Source organism: Triturus cristatus, chromosome 3_1, assembly GCF_964204655.1.
Source record: "Triturus cristatus chromosome 3_1, aTriCri1.1, whole genome shotgun sequence".
Taxonomy (NCBI): Eukaryota; Metazoa; Chordata; class Amphibia; order Caudata; family Salamandridae; genus Triturus; species Triturus cristatus.
Window position 1 is genome coordinate 225887238 of NC_140583.1, and position 26449 is coordinate 225913686.

The 26449-nt window shown below is 52.9% G+C and overlaps 1 protein-coding gene across 8 annotated transcripts in view; it reads left to right on the plus strand.

The window, feature by feature from the left end:
• Positions 1–26449, plus strand: part of HERC1 (HECT and RLD domain containing E3 ubiquitin protein ligase family member 1) — a 1817725-nt gene that overhangs the window by 1426556 nt on the left and 364720 nt on the right. For all 8 annotated transcript variants that reach the window (XM_085643727.1, XM_085643730.1, XM_085643731.1 and 5 more), the window contains one exon: positions 14438–14539. In XM_085643727.1, coding sequence (XP_085499853.1) covers positions 14438–14539 — 102 coding nt within the window. The remainder of the gene's footprint in view (positions 1–14437; positions 14540–26449) is intronic.

Consider the following 26449-nt stretch of genomic DNA (forward strand, 5'->3'; position numbering starts at 1 on the left):
AGGCGACGCTTTTTGTCGCGAGTGGAGTTGTGGTCTTCTATACGCATTTCTGCCCATACCACATCTGCCCAGAGTTCTGATGAAGATCAAGTACGACCGGGTCCAAGTCATTCTTGTGTCTCCGGATTGGGCACGAAGAGTCTGGTATCCCGAGCTGCTCAACATGGCCATCGATCCTCCGATCCTACTGCCTCTTCGGGAGGATCTTCTGTCGCAGCAGCAAGGGATGGTCCTCGTCCCGAACCTGTCCAGTCTCCACCTCCTTGCGTGGAGATTGAGCAGCGGCAGTTGATGTCGTTTGACCTGCCTTCCAAAGTCTGTGATGTAATCTTGGCAGCCAGCCGTCCCTCCACTAAGACGGTATACACCTGATGATGGAATAAATTTGTGGCATGGTGCACAGCAAAGGCTGTGGATCCCCTTTCTGCCCCTCTTTTTGGCCCTGCAGGGCTCTGCTCTGGGCGCACTTTTTTGTTTTTAAAGATGTTTTTATTGGATTGAAAAAACATGTAAATCATAAATGGTTTGATGGCATACTTTTGAACACAGTTATACCATTGGTATATTTAACGGAATCAACAATAAGTCAGCCATTTACCCCAGCATCATCTCCGTTATTCTTTCTCATCTCCATTTCTTTGGTAGGCGGGGTACACAGTTCCCCCGGTACATGTTCCATTTGCCCCATTTTTTATCCCACTTCTTAGGACAGCCTCTGGACTTGAACACCTCTTTTTCTGCTATCATACACTTGTCTAAGTCCTGTGCCCAACTTTTCAGCGATGGCTCCTCTCCCACCCTCCACTTCATTGCAATTGCTTGTTTTACTAGCGTGTATCCCAGTGTGGTCATTTGTCGCTCCACTTCCGTAAGGTCTGTAGCCTCCCATATATTAAGGAGCCTTAGTTGTGGTGTTAAGTTAATCTCTTTACCTAGTGCCCTCTGCATGTGTCTTGTAGCTTTCTCCCAAAGGATTTGTATGCTGTGACATTCCCATATAATATGGGAAAAGGTTGCCTCTTGATGACATAGGCGGAGACACATCGTATCTGGTCTATTCCCTATTTTTGCGATTGTGACCCCAGTAAGATAAGTTCTATGCCGGATTTTTAATTGAATCAAACGTAGCCTAAGCGGAATGGCTGTTTCTCGCTGGGACATCAGTGCTGTCTGCCAGTCATCATCTTCAATTTCCCAAATATCGGCCTGCCACTGTTACAGAAGAATATGAAACGGATCTGGCATGTTATTACATAGTTTTCTATATGTCAATGATACGGCTTTCTTGGACATAGATTCCGAGAGCAATCGGTCCTCTAGAGGGGAGGACTCGGTATATTTGCTAGGTCTGAGAGTGCTGCTTTAAGGGCATGACGGACTTGTAGGTAATGGAAAATCTCCCCCTGAGTTAATTCATACTGTTCCCCTAGTTCTGCGAATGTTAATATTCTCCCCTTTTTCACTATGTGGTCTATTGTAGAGATTCTGATAAAATTCCACCTATCAAATCCCGGTTGGTAACATAGTAATCCTAGTTGTTGGGTGGACCATAATGGAGTGGCTTTAGTCAGTCTGTCCGACCATCCGAGGCGTCTATTAACTTGGTGCCAGATCTCAACGGTATGGGCTTTTGGGCCCAAGTATCGATCTTTCCGGACTTTCGAGTAGAGAGCTCCTAGGTAGCCCTCCCTGCCCATTTGATATTTATAGACAAGATATGCCAGGTCCGTTGGTGAGCGATACATCCAGTGATTCACCACTATCAATTGTGAAGCCTAATAGTATAGTCACATATCGGGGAGTGCAATACCCCAATCATACCAACCTTTGGTTAATTTATGTAATGCTTTACGGGGCGCTTTTCCATCCCACAGAAGAGTTCTAATCTCACTCTCTATGTTCCTAAAGTAGGAGTCGGGGATCTAATGCGGACAATTTTGAAGTATATATAAAAACCGGGGAAGCGCCAACATCTTGAAGAGGGTAGCACGACCCAGTAAGGAGAGGGGAAGTGAACTCCAATGTTTAATGTCATTACGTAGTCTCTCCAGAGGAACGGCCAGGTTTCTGTCGTAAAAGACCTGGGGATCCGGAGTTATAAAACTTCCACGGTATCGTAATCCCACGGTCCCTATTTCCACCTCACATCATGAGGTGAGTTTTGGAATTTGACCCTGAATCGCAAAAATCACCGATTTAGTCCAGTTATTCAAATTACTGGAATAAGTACTGAAATTTGTAAAGCTATTTAAGATTCTAAGCACCGATTTATAGGGGGACTCTAGATACAGCAGGATATCATCAGCATAAAGAGATATCCTATCTTCTTATCCTTCTGCCCACTTCAACCCTTTAAGCAGTGGATCTCCCCTCACCCATGAGGCCAGTGGTTCTAAGATTAGTGTGAAAATCAGGGGGGACAGGGTACAACCCTGTTGCGTCCCTCTCTTTAGGGAGAATGTTATGGACAGGCGATTATTGACCCTGACCTGGCCCTTTAGGTCTGTATAGAGCAGCCTAATCCAATTCATAAATTTTGGGCCAAACCCTAGGCGCTAAAGCACTTTAAAGCGATATGGCCATTCAGTGGAATCAAATGCCATTTTGGCTTCCAATGACAGTACAAATGTGTCTTCCTCTAGGAGTAGTTTGTGGCCTAGAGCATTATGAAGGCGACGGATATTTAATGTGGTATTCCGGCCTGGCAGAAACCCCGACTGGTCCGCTTGGACCAATGAAGGGATTCTTGAGATCAGGCGCAAGGATATTCGCTTCCATGTTTATTAGCGAAATCGGCCTATATGATCCGCAGCTGTCCGCGGGTTTCCCTGGCTTACGAATAACCACAATGGAAGCCAACCTTTGGTCCTCCGGCAGAACTCCTTTCTCGTATCTCTCGTTATACATTTCTCGCAGGTGGGGTGCGACATGTGAGGCCGTTGTTTTTTGTTATTCAATTGGGTCCTATCGCCTTTCCCGAATGTATGCTATTTATTGACAGGTGGATATCGTCGTCTGTGAGATCCTCCTCCATTATATCCCTGTCTGCTGTGGACAATTGAATATCAGCTAGCAATTGACGGGAGTCTTCTGCCATGGCAGTAGACGAGGAGGTATAAACCTTCTCCTAATGATCCTCAAATGCATCTGCAACAGCTTCCGGATCTCAGATATGCTGCGTATTACTGAGTGTTAATCTAGGTACCCATCGCTCTTCCTGCTCCCTTTTTTCCAGCCTTGCAGGCATTCTACCAGCTTTATTTCTTTATTGCCGTGTGTCAAGCAGTTGGGCCCTTACCCGCTCACCAGCCAGGGTTTTATAGTCTAATTGCTTAATGTCTAGTTGATGGGCCGTCCTTTCGCTAGGTGACTGTGTGTGTTCGGTTTCGAGCTGCTGGAGCTCGCTCTTAAGCTGTACTAGTTGCTCCTGCTGATTTCCCTTATAGCCCACCTTAAGCGCCAATGCCTACCCCTTCAGGACCGCCTTAAAGGCCTCCCATATTATTTGTGCCGATTCAACTGAGCCAACGTTTTCAGTGAAATAGTGTTCTGTTTGGGTTAGTAAGCTTTCTCGTATATTCCGGGATTTTGAGCAGCCAGGGGTTAATGACTATTGTGTTATTTTGTCTCTGGTTATAGTATGTAAGTTCAACCCACACCGGAGAATGCTCATAGATACCTCGTAGTAGGCATCGTGGGTTCCGGAGATTACCAATATATGCTACGTGTGTCAAAAAATAATCTAGTCGGGATAAGCTTTTGTGGGCATTTGAATAATAGGTGAAGTGGGTTAGGTCTGGGTGAAAGTATCGCCATACATCTATGAGTCCCATGGCCTTAGTAAACTCTGAGATATATTTACTGGGGCATGCCTAGGGGCGCACTAGTTGTCTATCTAAATTATCGTCAAGGGTCATATTAAAATCCCCACCAAGAATAAGGGTTCTAATCAGAAGATCTACTATGATTTTCCCAAGGTCTGTAAATGCCTCCTTGTCCAGCGCTGGCGTAAGATATGCTGAGATTACATTGAGCGCTTTCCCCTCCCAACTTGCCTCTAGAACGGCAAATCTACCCTGGGGGTCTGCCCATGTCCGTATCGGAGTAAGGGCGAGACTTTTTTTTAACTAAGATTCCTGTTCCCCTAGACCCCGTTTTATTTTATCCCCCACCGCGTTGACGTTCCAGGTCAAGACAGAGAGCGATGTTCGTTCAAATCCTCCCGCCATGGTTTCATTAGATTGGTGTTAAAGAAGCCCAAGGACAAATCGTAAAGAACAAAGAGTTCCATAATCTCTAGTTCTGTCGCCCCTTTAAACTTTGAGTGTCTTTCGGGCCAACAGATCTTAAATAACAACATGATCTCATATCTTGCACATGCAGAAATGTAACGTGTGGCTGATTCAAGTATTTCAAACCTTGTGATTTAATTACATAAACAAACCATACCCCTCTCCACCCATCCTACAACTCCCCCCTCCCTGCTCCCCTGCCAGTGGATTTTGAACTACCCACTCCCCAACAAGGCAGAGTGCCTGTCGCCCCTCCCTCCATTTGAAGGTGCCTGGTCTACAGCCCCAAGCCCCCCCCCCCGCCTAGATCTAACTATTTCTGTATATGACTTATATTATGTAGATAGACCCCCATCCCATCATACGGTCATATCCCACTGTATGAGTGTAATCAATCCTCCTAACACCAGGAGTGCGCACTTGGGCAGAATAAGCACTACTACTTAATTGAAAGAACCCTGCAGTGCTCTACAGGTATTACCTAACCCCATCAGAGTCATTTAGCTGTGGTTTGCTTTTCCCATGTCACAGTCAAGAACATTGCCACTTCAACTGCGAGTTGTCGCGTCTGTTTCTTTGCTGGCAGAGTCACCCCACGGCCCACTGAGTTGGTCTGGTCGATTATTCCATAGTCCCTCGTGTCACTCCTTATGGGGTTTCTCTACTCGATGCCAGCCTTCTAGCTAGTCCCACGCTTCCTCCGGTGAGGAGAAGAACCATGCTTTACCGTCAGCTTCCACTCGGAGTTTCGCTGATAAAATCATGGCGTACTTCACCTCCTTGTCTTGCAACGCTTTTTTGACCGCCAGTAAACTGCGTAGTTGATTTTGAACTTTCGTGGTAAAGTCTGGAAAAAAAGACACCACACTGTCTTCCAACTTGACTGGCGGGTTAGCATGCGCCGCCTGAAATATAACGTCACGATCTCTGAAATTAAAGACTCTGGCTATTATCGGTCGAGGGGGAGCTCCAGGCTTAGGCCTCTCCCCTGGGACTCGATGAGCCCGCTCAATGGGGAAATAGTTTGAGAAACTCTTTGGTTGCAGATATTTTGAGATTAAATCCTCTAAAAACAGATCCACTGCAGGACCTTCTGCACGTTCTTGAACGCCTAGGATACGCACGTTATTTCTTCGCGCCTTGCCTTTGTATTCGTCAAGTTGCAGCTGTAGCACTTGTTGCTTGATCAGGAAGGCATGTTTATGGAGTTCTGTGGTAGCGTCTTCCACTTCTTTTACTCTGGTGTCCATTTTCCGCAAAATCAGCTCTTATGAGGGAGACCTCTATATTCACTGTGTGAAGACGGGATTCGAAAGAAGTGCGTACCCCAGTAATTGCCGCCATGATGTCTTGGAGTGTTAGGTCTTATGGCGTTTGGGGGGATTGCGGCTTTTTTTCTACCTCCGGGTGGGTAGTGTCTTGGTCATCTCCGGTGTTAGTCCAAGTGGATTTCACCAGTTTACTCTGCATCGCTGCTTTGTTTCCTTTCCCTCCTGCCATTGTCACTTGTCACTGAATAGGCAAATGCTGTCTGACCGGGAATCAGACCCAGCACTCTCCGCTGCCTGCCCAGGGGACGTGTTCCTCCAGCGGCCCGTCCAGTTTCCCAGCGTCTTCACCCCTGATCCCTGCTTTACACTCCTCAGCAGTACCTGCCGCGTCGCGAATCCTTTCGATCAGAATGCCCAGCCTATGGGCTCACCTTCTGCGACTGGGGATGCCAAGGGCAGCGGCTCACTTCTGTATGGTATATCCCAGAGGCTGGCAGAGACCACCGCTTCCATGCCATGGTGTGCTCTTTTGTGAGGGTAGACTGCTCAGTCTGTGAGCCCCTGAGTATAAAGCTAAGGGTTGATAGGCCCAATTACACTGAGTACCTCCTGCTTCCCAGGGGGAGTGCTTCACCCCTCGCAGTGCACAGGTCTAGCTGCATCTTTTCGGCCACCTCCGCTTCCCAATCTCAGGGCCTGCCGCTCTCCTCAGGCTGTATATTCCGCCCTGGCCGCCCGTAGCTGACAAAGTCCTCTCTAGCCCAACCCGGGTTATGGCGGTATAATCTGAAAGAAACACGTTAGTTAGATTCCTCACCTTAGAATATCCCCAGGCGTCAGACTGGATCCGGAAGATTTTTCGTCAGCAATACCCCTTGCGCGCCGTTAGGCGTCGTCTGCGGCTCCGCGTCCGTCGTCGGCGTCGTGCGCCGGAATGACGTCGTCGGAGTACTTAGACGCCGCCCTCGCGCGCTGACATCAGTTCTTCTTTTTTCCGCGCCAGTAAGCGCAGATCCGGGAGAGCTACCCCTTTTAGTCTTTTTTGACTAAGTTTTTTGATCCTTTTTGATCTTGTCTCGACTCCGGTGCCGGTAGGATGCCTGGTTTCAAAGCCTGTGCTGACTGTAACCGCTTGATGTCGGTTACGGATCATCACCGCCGGTGCCTTTACTGTTTGGGCCTCGACCACGACGCGGAGTCGTGTTCGGACTGCAAGGCCCTGACCTCGAAGGCTAGACGGGAGCGGTCCCGTAAGCTCCTCGAGATTCGCCACTCGGCTCCGCGCCCCTCTCGATCCCGGTCCAGGAGGAGGTCCAAGGATCGGTCGCGGAGCCGCAGCCGACGTCATCATCCCTCGTCTGGCTCCAAGTCTTCGGGTAAGTCGAAGCACTCCAAGAAGTCCAAGAGGCGACACCGCTCTTCGGACTCCCCTCGCCGGTCACGCGACTCGGCCGAGGGTCAGGGTGGTTCCACCCCCGCAGCTCCAGCGGAGCCGCAGGCGCCACGCAAGTCCCCATACCCGCCGGTCCCTGGGACTGACGCGACGCCGGCGGACCCGACTGGGCAACCTTGCATGCCGGCGGCTCCGGCCCCGGCGCCGGCTCCGACGCCGCAGGTCCCCGAGGGACTCGTCCCCGTCGACGCCGGTCGACCTCATCACGCCTCCTCCGCCGGCGTCGACACCGGTTCCACCTCCGACGCCGGCTCCGCTCGGCGTCGAGCCCCAGTTCAGCCCCGCTCCGGATCCGGCGCCATTACGGCGTCGATGGACGCCGCGTACGGCGCCGTTAGAGACACATTATGTCTACCGTCTGGCTCCGATCCTTCCTCCTGTTTACCAGGAATCGGATGACGGGGGCGAATGGGAGGGGTCCGAGGATTCTATGGCCGTTCAGGCTCAGCTGTCACACGACTGGGCAGATGAACTGGGGGAGGCCAGTGGTCTGGATACCTCACCAGACACTGGATTCATCTCTCCTCCGACTGTGGCTTCGGAGGAGGATGCTGCTTTCTCTGTGGTGCTGCGCAAGGCGGCCGCAGCCCTTGGGCTCGAGCTGCCTGCCGTGGCTGTGAGGACTAACGTCCTCACTGAGGTGCTTCAGTCTGCAGCAAGCTCCACTGAGCCTCTGCTGCAATTCAATGAGGCCCTCATTGACGTTCTGCAGGGCACCTGGTCCAAGCCCTCCACAGTTCCTCCTGTGGACAGGAACGTCGCCAGGCGCCACCGCCCTGCTCCGGGCGACCCCAGTTTTCTATCCCAACACCCCACCCCTGAGAGCCTGGTTATCCAGGCTTCTACCTCCCAATCCTCCTTCCCGACCGCTCCGCCGGACCGGGATTCCAAGAGACTGGAACAGTTTGGCAAAAAGCTGTTCTCCTCCCTTAGTTTGGGTCTGCAGTCCTTGAACACCGCCTGTCTTTTGGACCGTTATTCCCACTCTCTGTGGGATACGGTGGAGGACGTGCTGCCCCTGTGCCCGGAGGAGGCCCAGACACGACTTACCCAGGCTCTGACCGATGGGAGGGATGCAGCACGACATGCAATCCGATGTGGGCTTGACACTACGGACTCGCTGGGTAGGGCGATTTCTACCACGGTGGCGCTTAGATGTCATGCCTGGCTGCGGTCCACGTCCTTTTCGGGGGATGTCCAGAGCACTCTCATGGACATGCCCTTTGATGGCACTCGCCTTTTTGGTGAGAAAGCGGACAGTGCGCTGAATCGCTTTAAGGACTCCCGGGCTACGGCCAAGTCCTTGGGCCTCTCGGCCCCGCGGTCGCAAACTTCCGCCTTTCGCCCCTTTCGTGGCCAAGGAAGGGGTGCCTCCTCACGTCCGCCTAGCCACCAGCCGCAGAACCAACCTGCGCGCGGTCGCGGACGTGGTTTCCGCCGAGGCGGTTCTGGAGGACGACGCGGTCAGCCCACATCCACCCCGGCAGCATCCGCCTCCAAGCCTTCCTAGTCCGAGCTTTCCGGCCCATTCCTCGCCAGTGGGCGGCAGAGTTCGCCATCACCTGCTCCACTGGCGTACCATCACTTCGGACAGGTGGGTGCTGCAAATCGTCCGAAGGGGCTACTCCCTCCCCTTCGAGACGACCCCTCCAGCCATGCCACCGCAGCACCACCGTATCTCGGAGGATCATTTGAATCTTCTGCGAGAGGAAGTTTCGGCCCTCTTGGCCAAAGAGGCCGTCGAGCGCGTTCCGAGCCCAGAAGTAGGTCGTGGTTGTTATTCCCACTACTTTCTGGTTCCCAAGAAGGGCAAAGGGGGCCTACGCCCTATCTTGGACCTCAGGAACGTCAATGCCTTCCTCCGGAAGGAACGGTTCAAAATGTTGACTTTGGCTCAGGTTCTAGCTGCCCTCGACCCTGGAGACTGGATGGTAGCGTTGGACTTGCAGGACGCATATTTCCACATCCCCGTCCTGCCGGCCCACCGGCGTTACCTGCGGTTCACGGTGGGCCAGGAGCATTTTCAGTTCACCGTGCTCCCCTTCGGCCTCACCAGTGCCCCTCGGGTGTTCACGAAAGTGATGGCGGTGGTCGCAGCTCATCTGCGCAGATCAGGGGTTCCAGTCTTCCCCTATCTCGACGACTGGTTGTTGAAGGCGGGCTTGCCCCAGGCAGTCGTCTCCCACCTCCAGACTACGGCGGATCTCCTGCATTTGCTGGGGTTTTCCATCAACGTGCCGAAGTCACACCTGAGTCCCTCTCAGAAGCTCCTCTTCATCGGAGCGGTTCTCGATTCGGCGCAGTTCCGGGTCTATCCGCCGGAACAGCGGGTCCGGGATATCCAGGCCCTGATTCCCATCTTTCGGCCTCTATCCTGGGTTTCGGTCAGGCTAGTGTTGCGGCTTTTGGGGCTGATGGCCTACTGCATCCTACTAGTGCATCACGCCAGGCGGCGCATGCGGGCTCTGCAGTGGGACCTGAAGTTTCAGTGGGCCCAGCATCACGGCAACCTGTCCGACCATGTCTTGATCTCGGAGGGCACTGCTCAGCAGTTGCAGTGGTGGCTCACGGACCGCGATTGGGTCACGGGCAAGAGCCTCTCCCTTCCCCACCCGGAGCATGTCGTAGTGACGGATGCGTCCCTCCTAGGATGGGGTGGCCATATGGGAGAGGCGGAGATCAGAGGCCTCTGGTCTCCGGCGGAGTCTCGCCTCCACATCAACCTGTTGGAGTTGAGAGCAATCCGACTTGCACTGAAAGCCTTCCTTCCCTCTGTCAGGGGAAGTGTCGTGCAGGTGTTCACGAACAACACCACCGCCATGTGGTATTGCAACAAACAGGGCGGGGTGGGGTCGTGGACCCTTTGTCAGGAGGCTCTGCGCCTCTGGACGTGGCTGGAACACCAGGGCGTCACCCTAGTGGTTCAACATCTGGCGGGCTCTCTGAACGCCAGAGCAGACGAACTCAGCCGCCGGTGCATGATGGATCACGAATGGCGTCTGAACTCCGAGGTGGCGCAAGGTCTCTTTCAGCAGTGGGGAGAGCCTTGGTTAGATCTATTCGCCACCGAAGAGAACGCGCAATGTCAGCAGTTCTGCGCGTTGGAATTTCCAAGGCGGCACTCGCTCGGCGACGCTTTTCGTCACGAGTGGAGTTGCGGTCTGTTGTACGCCTTTCCGCCTATACCACTTCTGCCCAGAGTGCTGAAGAAGATCAGGCACGACCGGGCCCAAGTCATCTTGGTGGCCCCGGATTGGGCACGAAGGTACTGGTATCCCGAGCTACTCAGTATGTTGACCGATCCTCCGATACGTCTGCCCCTTCGGAAGGATCTTCTGTCGCAGCAGCAGGGGACGGTCCTCCACCCGAACCTGTCCAGCCTCCACCTCCATGCGTGGAGATTGAGCGGCGGCAGTTGATGCCATTTGACTTGCCTCCTGAAGTCTGTGATATCATTCTGGCAGCCAGGCGTCCCTCCACAAAGACAGTATACGCCTGCCGGTGGAACAGATTTGTGGCATGGTGCACAGCAAAGGCTGTGGATCCCCTTTCCGCCCCTCTTTCTGAGGTTCTTCTCTTTCTTCTTTCTTTGGCCCGGCAGGGCTCTGCCCTGGGCACCTTGAAAGGTTATCTTGCTGCCCTCTCTGCCTTCTTACGGCTTCCTGATCAGCCTTCTCTTTTCAAGTCCCCTGTGGTTCAACGCTTTCTTAAAGGCATTACTCATACGTTCCCTCCTGTTCCTTTCGTAATGCCTCAGTGGGACTTGTATCTTGTTCTCACATTTCTGATGTGCGCTCCCTTTGAACCTCTTCACAATTGTCCTCTTCGTCTTCTGACGCTTAAGACTGCTTTCCTGGTAGCCATCACCTCGTCTAGACGGGTGAGTGAGCTCCAGGCTCTATCGTCCAAGCCTCCTTTTCTCTCTGTTCATCCGGACAAGGTTGTCCTTCGGCCTCGTCCTTCTTTTCTACCGAAAGTGGTGACTCCCTTTCATCTTGGGCAGTCTGTCACCTTGCCCACCTTCTTTCCGCCTCCGCATCCTTCCAAAGAGGAAGAGCGGCTCCACTGTCTGGACCCAAAGCGTGCGCTCTCTTTTTATTTGGACCGCACAAAACAGTTCCGGGTGGACGACCAACTTTTCGTTGGATACGTGGGTGCTAAGAAGGGAAAAGCTGTGCACAAATGGACCATCTCCCGGTGGGTCGTTTTGTATATAAAAATCTGTTACTCCTTGGCGAAAAAGGTCCCTCCTGTTGGGCTGCGCGCCCATTCCACTCGGGCTACAGCGGCTACTACTGCTTTGGGACGGGGAGTCCCGTTGCAGGACATCTGTCAGGCGGCTACGTGGGCTTCGCTACACACGTTTGCCAGGCATTATTGCCTAGACAGCCAAGTCCGGAGGGATGGCTTCTTTGGCCGTTCTGTCCTCCAGGAGTTTCTGGTGTGATCGTGGTTCGCAGACGGTGGTTATTACTTGGGTATCTATTCTAAGGTGAGGAATCTAACTAACGTGTTTCTTTCAGATGAACAAGTTACTTACCTTCTGTAACGATGTATCTGTAAGAAACATTAGTTAGTTAGATTCCTCACCGACCCACCCATCCTCTCCGTTCTGCGAACTGACATCTAGGGTTAAGGCTATCCCTTTCAGGGCCCTAGAATTTTTTGGCACCAGTGTCGGTATCTTGCATGGCTCTGCGTTCCTGGCGCGGAAGGCTATGTACAAGAACTGACGTCAGCGCGCGAGGGCGGCGTCTAAGTAGTCCGACGACGTCATTCCGGCACACGACGCCGACAACGGACGCGGAGCCTCAGACGACGCCTAGCGACGCGCAAGGGGTATTGCTGACAAAAAATCTTCCGGATCCAGTCTGACGCCTGGGGATATTCTAAGGTGAGGAATCTAACTAACTAATGTTTCTTACAGATACATCGTTACCGAAGGTAAGTAACTTGTTCATCACGTACTCACCGTCTGGCGGTCGTAGAGTGCCTCGTTCTTCCCATCCAGTGCCCACAATTCTTCTCAGCTGAACTCTCCACCCTGGATCTCCCGGGCATGCACCGGGCCGGCGCGCTGCTACCGTGCACGATTGCGGAGCTCACCTCGTCTTTACGGAGATTCAGGGGTCGGGATCCGCCGGGCAGTCTGATTCTGGGTGTCGCTCTGTTTCCACCCTTTGTGCCCGTATTTAGATCTTCCAGTAACTCGGGCAGTCGCTTCCCTCCGCCGCTCTTTAGAGCCTCATTGGGCAGCACGATACACCGCCACCATTTTGTGGATGCCGCCGCTCGCTTATGTCGGGTATTTCCCTGCCTCTAGTGCTTCTCCTGGCTGGAAAGTACAGTTTTCCAAATGCCCCAGAGATAGGGGACTGGGGTCTCCACCGGTCAGGGTGTTATACGCTGATGGTATGCAGGATAAGTGTCGGATGTCTAGCGAGGGCTATGGAGCCGAGCTAGTGTGCGGCCATTCCTGTCGGCGGCTGGCCACGCCCCCAGCTCTGGGCACTCTTAACGGCTACCTCTCGGCCATTTCCGCCTTCCTCAGGCTTCCTGATCAACCTTCTCTTTTTAAGTCCCTTGTTGTAAATAGATTTCTTAAGGGCATTACTCATCTTTTTTCTCCTGTTCCCTTCGTAATGCCCCAGTGAAACTTGGACTTAGTTCTGACTTATCTTATGTGTGCTCCCTTTGAACCACTGCATAACTGTCCTCTCAGACTTCCCACTTTGAAAACTGCTTTTCTGGTGGCCATCACTTCTGCACACAGGGTTCCAAGCCTCCCTTTCTGGCTGACCATCCGGACAAGGTCGGCCTTAGATCTAGACCTTTCTTTCTTCCCAAGCTGGTTACTTCTTTCCACATTGGCCAAACCATCACTTTGCCCACCTTCTTTCCGCCTCCGCATCTTTCGAAAGAGGAAGAGAGGCTCCACCGTCTGGATCCAAAACGTGCGCTTTTTTTCTACTTGGACCGCCCCAAACAATTCCAGGTGGATGACCAGCTCTTTGTTGGTTACGTGGGCGTGAAGAAAGATCGGGCCGTGCACAAACGGACGATCTCCAGGTGGGTCGTTCTGTGCATCAAAGCCTGCTATTCTTTGGCTAAGAAGGAGCCTCCAGTGGGGCTGCATGCCCATTCCAGCAGGGGGACCGCAGTTACTACTGCTTTGGGACGAGGAGTTCCCCTAAATGACATCTGTCAGGCAGCTACGTGGGCATCGCTGTACATGTTCACGAAACACTACTGCCTGGACAGCCAAGTCCGGAAAGACTGCTTCTTTGGCCGTTCTGTTCTCCGGGACTTTCTGGTGTGATCTTGGTTCGCAGACCCATCTCCGAGGTTGGTATTGATGGGGTATCTATTCTAAGGTAAGGAATCTATAACTAACTGTTTCTTTCAGATGAACAAGTTACTTACCTTTGGTAATGATATATCTGTAAGAAACATGAGTTAGTTATAGATTCCTTACCGTCCCACCCATCCTCCCCGTTCTGCGAACATACTTCAAGGGTTAAGGACATCCTTTCAGGGCCCTAGTTTTGTGCATCAGTGGTCAGTGTCTTGCATGACTCTGTGCTTCTGGCGTAGAAAGTCGTGTACAGAACTGACATCAGTGCGTGAGGTCGGCGTCTATGTAGCTACCGCGATGTCATCCGGGCGACGCCGACGACGAACGCGGAGTCGACCAACGCCACCTTCCGACACGCAGGGGTACTGCTGACGAAAAACTTTCCGGATCCAGTCTTACGCCTGGGGGTAATTCTAAGGTAAGGAATCTATAACTAACCTATGTTTCTTACAGATATATCATTACCAAAGGTAAGTAACTTGTTCTTCTGGCGTGTAAAGTTGTGAAAAGTAGCTGACGTCAGCGCGCCGAGGTGGCGCCTTTATAGGTGATGCGGACATCACCACCGGCGCAGATGACGCTGACGAAGTCACGCGTAGCCGACCGATGCAACCTACAGGTGCACAGGGCTATTGCAGGAAGAAAAATCTTCTGGATCCAGCCTGACGCCTGGAAATGCAAAGGTAAGGACTCTGCGGCTAGATTATGTCTCTACCAGATGAGGCGGTACTGAAGGTAAGAAACTTCTCCAATTTTAGCAATGCTTAGCTGAGTTGATTATTTCCAATTTTTAAGTACTCTTTTTGGTGGAGCACTTCTATCAAGTCTTCACAATTTGAAAAGAAAAGCCAGTGATGTTTTGGAACTTTCTCTCGTTGCTCAAACAAAGGTAAATCTCTTCACAGGTACTATCACAGATAATCTAGAAATGAAAAAGATAAAGGCTTTCCTGGGGAATTTGTCCTACCAAATAATTTAATCATGATCTATTTATAAGAATATTTGTGCACAGTTTGAAAGAAAATATATGTGGTTGTCACAAATCCAGTTGTTTTATTACTTTTAGGATGGCTCAGTATTGCAGACTTCCGTTACTGGTTCAGGATCTTTTCAAACTACTGTGTGGATTCCTGATGTTGGGGTTGCTGCTTGCTCTAGTCGATCAAAGGTAATGTTCTTCACAGTATCATGAGCTAATTAAACACATTATTTTTGATATGCAAAATATTGTCATTTTTGCTTTTAAACTAAAACAACATACATTCAATGGATGCAGTGTTTCAGAATCAGTTTGGTTTGTGAGTTGCAGGGGTGTTTCCTCACCAGTTTCAGCCAGTGGCTCTAAGTGACTGGTTGCCAGTATCTGAAAGAAACACGTTAGTTAGATTCCTCACCTTAGAATATCCCCAGGCGTCAGACTGGATCCGGAAGATTTTTCGTCAGCAATACCCCTTGCGCGTCGCTAGGCGTCGTCTGCGGCTCCGCGTTCGTCGTCGGCGTCGTGCGCCGGAATGACGTCGTCGGAGTACTTAGATGCCGCCCTCGCGCGCTGACGTCAGTTCTTCTTTTTTCCGCGCCAGTAAGCGCAGATCCGGGAGAGCTACCCCTTTAGTCAATTTTTGACTAACTTTTTTGATCCTTTTTGATCGAGTCTCGACACCGGTGCCGGTAGGATGCCTGGGTTTAAAGCCTGTACGGACTGTAGCCGACTGATGTCGGTTACGGACCATCACCGCCGGTGTCTTTACTGCTTGGGCCTCGATCACGACGCGGAGTCGTGTTCGGACTGTAAGGCCCTGACCTCGAAGGCTAGACGGGAGCGGTCCCGTTAGCTTCTCGAGATTCGCCACTCGGCTCCGCGCGCCTCTCGATCCCGGTCCAGGAGGAGGTCCAAGGATCGGTCGCGGAGCCGCAGCCGACGTCACCATCGGTCGTCGGGATCCAAGTCTTCGGGTAAGTCGAAGCATTCCAAGAAGTCCAAGAGGCGCCATCGCTCTTCGGACTCCCCTCGTCGGTCGCGCGACTCGGTCGAGGGTCAGGGTGGTTCCACCCCCGCGGCTCCGGCGGAGACGCAGGCGCCGCGTCCGTCCCCATACCCTCCGGTCCCTGGGACTAACGCGACGCCGGCGGAAGTCAGTGCCTTCCTCTCGGCCATGAGGAAACTGGCTCCGCCGTCGGCGTCCGCTGGTGCGCCTTCGGGCCCCGCGGACCCGACTGGGCTGCCTTGCCAGCCGGCGGCTCCGGCCCCGGCGCCGTTGACGGCTCCGGCCTCGACGCCGCAAGCGCCCGAGGGACCCGTTCTCGAGTCCCCGTCGACGCCGGTCAACCTTGTCACTCCTCCACCGGCGTCGACTCCGGTTCCACCCCCGACGCCGACGTCGACTCCGCTCGACGTCGTGCCCCAGTTTAGTCCCGGTCCGGGCCCGGCGCCGGTCCGGCGTCGATGGACGCCGAGATCGACGCCGCTAGAGACGCATTTTGTCTACCGCCCGGCTCCGTTACTTTCTCCTCTAAACCAGGAGTCGGATGATGGGGACTACTGGGAGGGATCCGAGGATCCTATGGCCGCTCAGGCCCAACTGTCCCAGGACTGGGCAGATGAACTGGGGGAGGCCAGTGGTCTGGATACCTCGCCAGACACTGGATTCATCTCTCCTCCGACTGTGGCTTCGGAGGAGGGTGCTGCTTTCTCCGTGGTGCTGCGCAAGGCGGCCGCAGCCCTTGGGCTCGAGCTACCTGCCGTGGCTGTGAGGACGAACGTCCTCACTGAGGTGCTTCAGTCTGCAGCAAGCTCCACTGAGCCTCTGCTGCCATTCAATGAGGCCCTCACTGACGTTCTGCAGGGCACCTGGTCCAAGCCCTCCACAGTTCCTCCTGTGGACAGGAACGTTGCCAGGCGCCACCGCCCTGCTCCGGGCGACCCCAGTTTTCTGTCCCAACACCCTACCCCTGAGAGCCTGGTTATCCAGGCCTCCACCTCCCAATCCTCTTTCCCGACCGCCCCGCAGGACCGGGATTCCAAGAGACTGGAGCAGTTTGGCAAGAAACTGTTCTCTTCCCTTAGTTTGGGCCTGCGGTCTTTGAACACCGCTTGTCTCTTGGACCGTTATTCCCACTCTCTGTGGGATGCGGTGGAGGACGCGCTGCCCCTGTGTCCGGAGGAGGTCCAGACACGACTTACCCAGGCTCTGGCCGATGGGAGGGATGCCGCGCGACATGCTATACGTTGTGGGCTTGACACCACGGACTCTCTGGGTAGGGCCATTTCCACCTCAGTGGCGCTTCGACGTTACGCCTGGCTGCGGTCCACGTCGTTTTCCGGCGATGTCCAGAGCACTCTCATGGACATGCCGTTTGATGGCACTCGCCTGTTTGGCGAGAAGGCGGACAGTGCGCTGAACTGCTTTAAGGACTCCCGGGCTACGGCCAAGTCCTTGGGCCTCTCGGCTCCGCGGTCGCAATCTTCCGCTTTTCGCCCCTTTCGTGGCCAAGGAAGGGGTACCTCCTCACGTGCGCCTAGCCACCAGCCGCAGAACCAACCTGCGCGCGGTCGCGGACGTGGTTTCCGCCGAGGCGGATCTGGAGGACGACGAGGTCAGCCCACATCCACCCCGGCAGCATCCGCCTCAAAGCCTTCCTAGTCCGAGCTTTCAGGCCCATTCCACGCCAGTGGGCGGCAGAGTTCGCCATCACCTGCTCCACTGGCGGCCCATCACATCGGACAGGTGGGTGCTGCAAATCGTCCGAAGGGGCTACTCCCTCCCCTTCGAGACGACCCCTCCAGCCATGCCACCGCAGCACCACCGTATCTCGGGGGATCATTTGCATCTTCTCCACGAGGAAGTTTCCGCCCTCTTGGCCAAGGGGGCCGTCGAGCGCGTTCCGAGTCCAGAAGTAGGTCGTGGTTGTTATTCCCACTACTTTCTGGTTCCCAAGAAGGGCAAAGGGGGCCTACGCCCTATCTTGGACCTTCGGAACGTCAATGCCTTCCTCCGGAAGGAACGGTTCAAGATGTTGACTTTGGCTCAGGTTCTAGCTGCCCTAGACCCCGGAGACTGGATGGTAGCGTTGGACTTGCAGGACGCATATTTCCACATCCCCGTCCTGCCGGCCCACCGGCGTTACCTGCGGTTCACGGTGGGCCAAGAGCACTTTCAGTTTACCGTGCTCCCCTTCGGCCTCACCAGTGCCCCTCGGGTGTTCACGAAAGTGATGGCGGTGGTCGCAGCTCATCTGCGCAGATCAGGGGTTCCAGTCTTCCCCTATCTCGACGACTGGTTGTTGAAGGCGGGCTCGCCCCAGACAGTCGTCCCCCACCTCCAGACTACGGCGGATCTCCTGCATTTGCTGGGGTTTTCCATCAACGTGCCGAAGTCACACCTGAGTCCCTCTCAGAAGCTCCTCTTCATCGGAGCGGTTCTCGATTCGGCGCAGTTCCGGGTCTATCCACCGGAACAGCGGGTCCAGGATATTCAGGCCCTGATTCCTATCTTTCGGCCTCTATCCTGGGTTTCGGTCAGGCTAGTGTTGCGGCTTCTGGGGCTGATGGCCTCCTGCATCCTACTAGTGCATCACGCCAGGCGGCGCATGCGGGCTCTGCAGTGGGACCTGAAGTTTCAGTGGACCCAGCATCACGGCAACCTGTCCGACCATGTCTTGAACTCGGAGGGCACTGCACAGCAGTTGCGGTGGTGGCTCACGGACCGCGATTGGGTCATGGGCAGGAGCCTCTCCCTTCCCCAACCGGAGCATGTCGTAGTGACGGATGCGTCCCTCCTGGGATGGGGTGGCCATATGGGAGAGGCGGAGATCAGAGGCCTCTGGTCTCCGGCGGAGTCTCGTCTCCACATCAACCTGTTGGAGTTGAGAGCGATCTGACTTGCACTGAAAGCCTTCCTTCCCTCTGTCAGGGGCAGTGTCGTGCAGGTGTTCACGGACAACACCACCGCCATGTGGTATTGCAACAAACAGGGCGGGGTGGGGTCGTGGACCCTTTGTCAGGAGGCTCTGTGCCTCTGGACGTGGCTGGAACGCCAGGGCGTCACCCTAGTGGTTCAACATCTGGCGGGCTCTCTGAACGCCAGAGCGGACGAACTCAGCCGCCGGTGCATGATGGATCACGAATAGCGTCTGAACTCCGAAGTGGCGCAAGGTCTGTTTCAGCAGTGGGGAGAGCCTTGGTTAGATCTATTCGCCACCGAAGAGAACGCGCAATGTCAGCAATTCTGCGCGTTGGAATTTCCAAGGCGGCACTCGCTCGGCGACGCTTTTCGTCACGAGTGGAGTTGCGGTCTGTTGTACGCCTTTCCGCCTATACCACTTCTGCCCAGAGTGCTGAAGAAGATCAGGCACGACCGGGCCCAAGTCATCTTGGTGGCTCCGGATTGGGCACGAAGATACTGGTATCCCGAGCTACTCAGTATGTTGACCGATCCCCCGATACGTCTGCCCCTTCGGGAGGATCTTCTGTCGCAGCAGCAGGGGACGGTCCTCCACCCGAACCTGTCCAGCCTCCACCTCCATGCGTGGAGATTGAGCGGCGGCAGTTGATGCCATTTGACTTGCCTCCTGAAGTCTGTGATATCATTCTGGCAGCCAGGCGTCCCTCCACAAAGACGGTATACGCCTGCCGGTGGAACAAATTTGTGGCATGGTGCACAGCAAAGGCTGTGGATCCCCTTTCCGCCCCTCTTTCTGTGGTTCTCCTCTTTCTTCTTTCTTTGGCCCGGCAGGGCTCTGCCCTGGGCACCCTGAAAGGTTATGTTGCTGCCATCTCTGCCTTCTTGCGGCTTCCTGATCAGCCTTCTCTTTTCAAGTCCCCTGTGGTTACACGCTTTCTAAAAGGCATTACTCACACGTTCCCTCCTGTCCCTTTTGTAATGCCTCAGTGGGACTTGAATCTGGTCTTGACATTCCTGATGTGCGCTCCCTTCGAGCCTCTTCACAATTGTCCTCTTCGTCTTCTGACTCTTAAGACTGCTTTTCTGGTAGCCATCACCTCGGCTAGACGGGTGAGTGAGCTCCAGGCTTTATCTTCAAAGCCTCCTTTTCTGTCTGTTCATCCGGACAAGGTTGTCCTTCGGCCTCGTCCCTCCTTTCTTCCGAAAGTAGTGACTCCATTTCATCTTGGGCAGTCTGTCACCTTGCCCACCTTCTTTCCGCCTCCGCATCCTTCCAAAGAGGAAGAGAGGCTCCACCGTCTGGACCCAAAACGTGCGCTCTCCTTTTATTTGGACCGCACAAAGCAGTTCCGGGTGGACGACCAACTTTTCGTTGGATACGTGGGTGCTAAGAAGGGGAAAGCTGTGCACAAATGGACCATCTCTCGGTGGGTCGTTTTGTGCATCAAAATTTGTTACTCTTTGGCAAAAAAGGACCCTCCTGTTGGGCTGCGCGCCCATTCTACTCGGGCCACAGCGGCTACTACTGCTTTGGGACGGGGAGTCCCTTTGCAGGACATCTGTCAGGCGGCGACGTGGGCTTCGCTACACACGTTTGCCAGGCATTATTGCCTTGACAGCCAAGTCCGGAGGGATGGCTTCTTTGGCCGTTCTGTCCTCCAGGACTTTCTGGTGTGATCTTGGTTCGCAGACCCTCCACCGGGGTTGGTATTGCTTGGGTATCTATTCTAAGGTGAGGAATCTAACTAACGTGTTTCTTTCAGATGAACAAGTTACTTACCTTCGGTAACGATGTATCTGTAAGAAACATTAGTTAGTTAGATTCCTCACCGACCCACCCATCCTCCCCGTTCTGCGAACTGACATCTAGGGTTAAGGTTATCCTTTTCAGGCCCCTAGATTTTATTTTTGGCACCAGGGTCGGTCTTTGCATGGCTCTGCGTTCCTGGCGCGGAAGGCTATGTACAAGAACTGACGTCAGCGCGCGAGGGCGGCGTCTAAGTACTCCGACGACGTCATTCCGGCGCACGACGCCGACGACGGACGCGGAGCCGCAGACGACGCCTAGCGACGCGCAAGGGGTATTGCTGACGAAAAATCTTCCGGATCCAGTCTGACGCCTGGGGATATTCTAAGGTGAGGAATCTAACTAACTAATGTTTCTTACAGATACATCGTTACCGAAGGTAAGTAACTTGTTCTTTAAGTTATCATATGAGGGTGAAGACAACCGGCTTAATGTATTAAATGACCCCTAGCTCTACTTGGGCGGAAATACAATTAAGGCACTCCTCCTTGTCTGGGCCTTTTGCAAAACCCCAGGATGCATGGGCCCAAACAACAACTGTAGGTCTTTTGGTGGGGGTTGGATAGTGGTGCTATCTATTAGGAGGAAAGGAGTGTAATCTTGTATCATAGGCTTGAGTCTAGCCCCACGGTTGTACCCCAGGAGCAGCTAAGAGTCCTGGTTTGGAATATTGCAAGGATTGCTAGAATGCTAGTAGAACAAGAAAGGGGAACCTTTATGGATTCTCATGATTTGATCTTATTCCAAGAGACCTGGAGTCTGTATACCCCCTATAGGTGTGGGTATTCCTTTTATGGCATTATCGCAGCAAGGAAAGGGAAGAGGAGACCCTCATGATCTTGCTTTGCACTTAGGCTTAAAATCAGAATTTTTAATATGTATAATAGAGTGGGCCAGGGTATAGAGGAAACCAATACTATAGGTATTTTAGATCAAGTCCTGGCTGAATGCACTGGTGATATCCATTTACTGGTAGCCGGGGATTTTAACTGTACATTTGAACTCATTGCTCCTGCTCCATTAGATTTAACCGAGGAGTGGGACTGCTCTTGGCAAATCCTACAGCTAAACCTCCCAATGGTTAGATGGACAAAGAAAGTAGGACAAGTGTTGGCCTTTACACTGCAGCGTGATTTGAGAGCCACAAATGGCAGGCCGAAATCAGATACTAATGGTGAAATTACATTCAATAGACCTGGCTATGCTAGCAGAATTGATTACTGTTTGGTCGATCTTAGCCTGTGGCCCATAGTGTCCGATATGATTGTGGTTATGAGATCCGACAGTGACCACAATGCCCTGAGCCTTTTCCTAACTAATCATGGAAAGTGCAAACCTGATATTAGTGGCTGGACAGACTCAGGCAAGCTATCTATTACAAATAACCTGAGAATAATTAGATGGGATTGGGTGGAGGAATACCTTAGGGGATTTGAAAGTTGTTAAGTCCAAAGTGCTTGTGGAGATGGCAGTGCTGTCTAAACTTTCCAGAGCATAAAATAGAGAAGTTGAGTAATCAGCATGAGATTGCAGATCAGGGAAACACTGGGCCAATTGAAAAAGGGAGGGATTCTTGTGGAAAAAAGGAGGGCCCCTGTGGCAGACTGGTATAATCAGGATTGTAGAAAAGCCAAGGTAGAGCTCCTAAAGGCAGATCCGCCCAGATATGGTGGTGTATAGAGCCAGATATAGACAGGTCATTAGATTATGCCAAAAAATAATGGGAATGTTCCCTATGGTCCTTTCTACATAGCGCACTTGTAGGCAAAGATAATAAGTCCTTCTGGAGGAAAGCAGTCCTTTGTTTGAATGGTCCCAAATCTGCATAAGAGTTTACAGTCCGGCAGGAAAAGTGGGTGCCTGCATACTCTAGGAAACAAGGAGGAAGAGGAGATTGTAGGCGCGAGGGAGATTTTGCCATCTGGCACTGTAGAAGCTTTAGAAATATCTCTTCTGGAAACCCAAGTAGCTTTAAGTTCATGTATTTCATTTAGAGCTCCCGGCCCTCATTGAATCCCTAATGACCTATGTAGAGAAGATTTAGAAGTTTGGGTCTCCTACATTAATATGTTAACCAATGCTATCCTTTCGGGTATGATAATTCCCCGAGATCATACCTACTTATAGGTAAGGAGATGGGGCTAATCTGGTCAGCTACAGACCTATCAGTTTAATTGACTCTGTGCAGAAAATGTTCTGTAAGCAGTTATTGGCATGTATCCAGGATTGGATTTTGGAGAAAGATATCCTGTTTGATTATCAATGGGGTTTTGGTGCCAATATCTGAAAGAGACAATCAGTTATAGATTCCTTACCTTTGAATTACCCCCAGGTGACAGACTAGATCCAGAGAATTGTTTTCTCTTAGCAGTACCCCTGCGCGTCGGTAGGTGGCGTTAGTCGACCCCGCGTCAGTCGTCGACGTTGTGGTCGCCGGGATGACGTTGTGTGTCTACTTAGATGCTGCATCTGCTCGTTGAAGTCCGTTCTTTCTTTTTCCATGCCAGCCTAGTGCAAAGAGCTTGCCCCTTTAGTCACTTTTGTCGACCTCTTTTTTCGAGTCATCGATTCCTGGTGCGCGAAGGGATGTCCCATCTGCGCATCGGCTGCAAGCCCTGCGAGGTCTATCACAAACTGATGTCTGTGACGGACCCGCACCTCCTGTGCCTCTGATATCTGGAGCGCGACCATGACCCAAAGTTGTGCCCTGACTGCAGTGCCATGAATCCAGGGTTCTTGCGGGAGCGGTCCCGAAAGCTCTTGGAGGCCCGGCAGTCGGATCCGCGTCGTTCCCGGTCTCGCTCGAGAGGAAGGTCTCGAGACCGCTCGTGGAGCCACCTCACCTCATCCAAGTGTTGGCACTGACCAGGTAAGTTGAAGCAGAAGAAGGCGACAAAGAAGCACCATCTCTCTTCTCCTTCTCCCCGTCGGTCAACTGACACGACGCAGGATCCATGTCTTCGGAGCCCCTTCCGGGACGACTCCGCTCCATCTGTGGGTCCGCGGATGCGGGACCCAGCGACCTTGCGGGTCTGGGAGCCAGCAGGCAGGCCAGTCCAGCCCAACCTTTCCCCCCTGCAGCAGACTCCAAACCCTCCTAGTCTGACCTGTCAGGCCCATGAGCGGCCAGTGGGTGGTAGGATTCGCAATCACCTCCCCCACTGGCAATATATCACGTCAGATAGGTGAGTTTGCAGATAGTTCAAAGGGTCTACTCCCTTCCCTTCGAGACTACCCCTCTCTCCAAGCCGTCTTTCGACCGCATATCGGAGGATCATTTGGAGATTCTCCACCTGGAAGTTTCAGCTGTCTTGGCCAAGGGAGCCATCAAAAGGGTCCCAGTGCCAGAAGTAGGTTGTGGTTGCTATTCCTGCTACTTTCTGGTGCTCAAGAAGGACAAAGGCATGCATCCTATCCTAGACTTCAGGGCCCTCAACCGCTTCCTCCAGAAGGAGTAGTGCAAAATGCTCACGTTGGCTCAGGTCCTGTCTGCCCAAGGCCCTGGAGACTGGATGGTGGTGTTGGACTTGCAGGACACTTACTTCCATATTCCCATCCTGCCAGCCCAAAGACGCTACCTACGGTTCACGGTAGGCCACAAGCAGTTTCAGTTCACCGTGCTCCCCTTTACCTTACCAGTGCCCCGCAGGTGTTTTCAAAGGTGATGGTGGTGCTCGCATCTCATCTGGGCTGATCCAGGGGTTCTAGTCTTCCCCTATCTCGACGACTGGCTGTTAAAGGCGGGCTCGCCCCAGGCTATCGTCTCCCACCTCCAGACTACGGCAGACCTTCTGCATTTGGTGTGCTTCACTATCAACGTGCCGAAGTTGCACCTGGCTCCCTCTCAGATGTTCCCTTTCATCAGAGCTGTTCTGGACACCGTGCAGTTTCAGCCTTATCCTCCCGAGCAGCGATTCCGGGATATTTGGACTATTGATACCGATGTTTCAGCCTCTGTCCCGGATTTCTGTGAGAATTAACCTGAGGCTGCTGGGCCTCATGGCCTCCTGCATCCAGCTGGTGGATCTTGCCAGATGGAATGTGCAGGCTCTGCAATGGGACCTGAATTTCCAGTGGGCGCAGCATCAGGGGAATCTTTCCGACTACGTCCAGATCTCAGAGGGAACTGCGCAACAGCTGCAGTGGTGGTTAACGAACCAGGATTAGGTCAGAGGCAGATCCCTCTCCCTTCCCCAATCAGATCTTATGGTGGTGACCGATGCATCACTCCCGGGATAAGGCGGCCACCGGGTAGAGGCGGAGATCAGAGGTGTCTGGTCTCCAGCGGAGTCCGGGCTTCATATGAGCCTGTTGGAGCCCCGGGCGATTCACCAAGCACTGAAGGCATTCCTTCCCTCCCTCAAGGGGAAGGCAGTGCAGGTGTTCACAGACAACACCACCGCCATGTGGTACTGCAACAAACAGGGCAGGGTGGGGTCATGGACCCTCTGTCAAGAGGCTCTTTGCCTTTGAACATGGCTGGAACATCAGGGCATGACCCTGATGGTTCAACACTTGGTAGGTTCACTGATCGCCAGGCCGGACGAACTGAGCTGCGGTGCCTGGTGGATCATGAATGGAGTTTTCACTCGGAGGTGTTGCAAGGTCTCTTTTAACAGTGGTGAGAGCCTTGGTTAGATCTGTTCGCCACCTAAGAGAACTCGCAATGTCAGCAGTTCTGCATGTTGGAATTTCCAGGGCGGCACTCGCTCTGCGATGCTTTTCGTCGTGAGTGAAGCTGTGGCCTCATGCGCCTTTTTCTGCCTGTACCACTTCTGCCCGAGTGCTGAAGAAGATCAAGCGCGACCGGGCCCAAATCATTCTTGTAGCACCAGACTGGGCCCATAGAATCTGGTATCCCGAGCTGCTCAGCATGGCCCGTCTGCCTCTTCGGGAGGATCTTCTGTCGCAGCAGCAGGGGACGGTCCTCTACCCGAACCAGTCCAGTCTCCACCTCCTTGCGTGGAGCTTGAGCGGTGACTGATGACTGCTTTTGACCTACCACCCAAAGTTTGTAATGTCATCTTGGCAGCCATGCATCCCTCCACTAAGACGGTATATACCTGTTGATGGTACAAATTTGTGGCATGGTGCACAGCAAAGGCTGTGGATCCCCTCTCTGCCCTTCTTTCTGAGGTTCTTTTGGTCCTTTTTTCTTTGACCCAGTAGGTCTCTGCTCTGGGCACTCTTAAAGGCTATCTTGCAGCCATTTCTGCTTTTCTTTGGCTACCAGATCAGACCTCTTTGTTCAAGTCCCCTATTGTAAGTAGGTTCTTTAAAGGCATTATTCACCTCTTTCCTCGATCTCCTTTCATAATGTCTCAGTGGGACTTGAACCTTGTCTTGACTTTTCTTATGTGCTCTCCCTTCAAGCCTCTTAACAACTGTCCTCTTCAGCTCCTCAGTCTCAAGACTGCCTTTCTTGTTGCTATCACTTCTGCTCGCAGAGTGAGTGAGCTTCAGGCTCTTTCTTCTAAGTCCCCTTTCTTCTCGCTGCATCCGAACAAATTGTGCTTAGGACGAGACCTACGTTCCTACCTAAAGTTGTTACACCTTTTCACATCGGACAGACTGTCACTCTGCCCACCTTTTTCCCACCTCCACACCCTTCTAAAGAGTAGAGACTCCACCATCTGGACTCAAAACGTGCCCTGTCCTTTTACCTTGACTGCACTAAAGATTTCCGGTTGGACGATCAACTCTTCGTTGGCTATGTGGGTGCCAAGAATGGTCGGACTGTCCAAAAGTGTACCGTCTCTCGATGGGTTGTCATTTGTTTGAAGATTTGTTATGCTTTAGCTAAAATGGAACCTCCAGTGGGGCTGCGGGCTCATTCCACTAGAGCTACAGCAGCAACTACTGCTTTGTCACGTGGAGTCCCACTTATTGACATTTGCCAGGTGGCCACGTGGGCATCTATTCACACGTTCACCAGACATTACTGCCTGGATAGCCAAGTCCGGAGGGATGGCTACTTTGACCGTTCTGTCCTCCAGGACTTTCTTGTGTGAACTTGGTTCACAGTTCCTCCTCCGGGGTATCTATTCCAAGGTAAGGAATCTATAACTAACTGTCTCTTTCAGATGAACAGTCCTTACCACCCCACCCATCCTCCCTGCTCTACGAACTGACTTCTAGGGACAGGAACTTCCTTCCAGGGCCCTAGTGTGGCACACCAGTGGTCAGTATCTTTTATGGCTCTGTGCTTCTGGTGTGGAAAGTCGTGTCAGAACTGACATCAGTTCGCAGGGGCGGTGTCTAAGTAGACACGGCAACTTCATCCCGTCGACCACATCGACGAATGCGGAGTCGACCAACGCCACTTACCGACGCACAGGGCATCTATGCCCTCACTCATCAGACATTACTG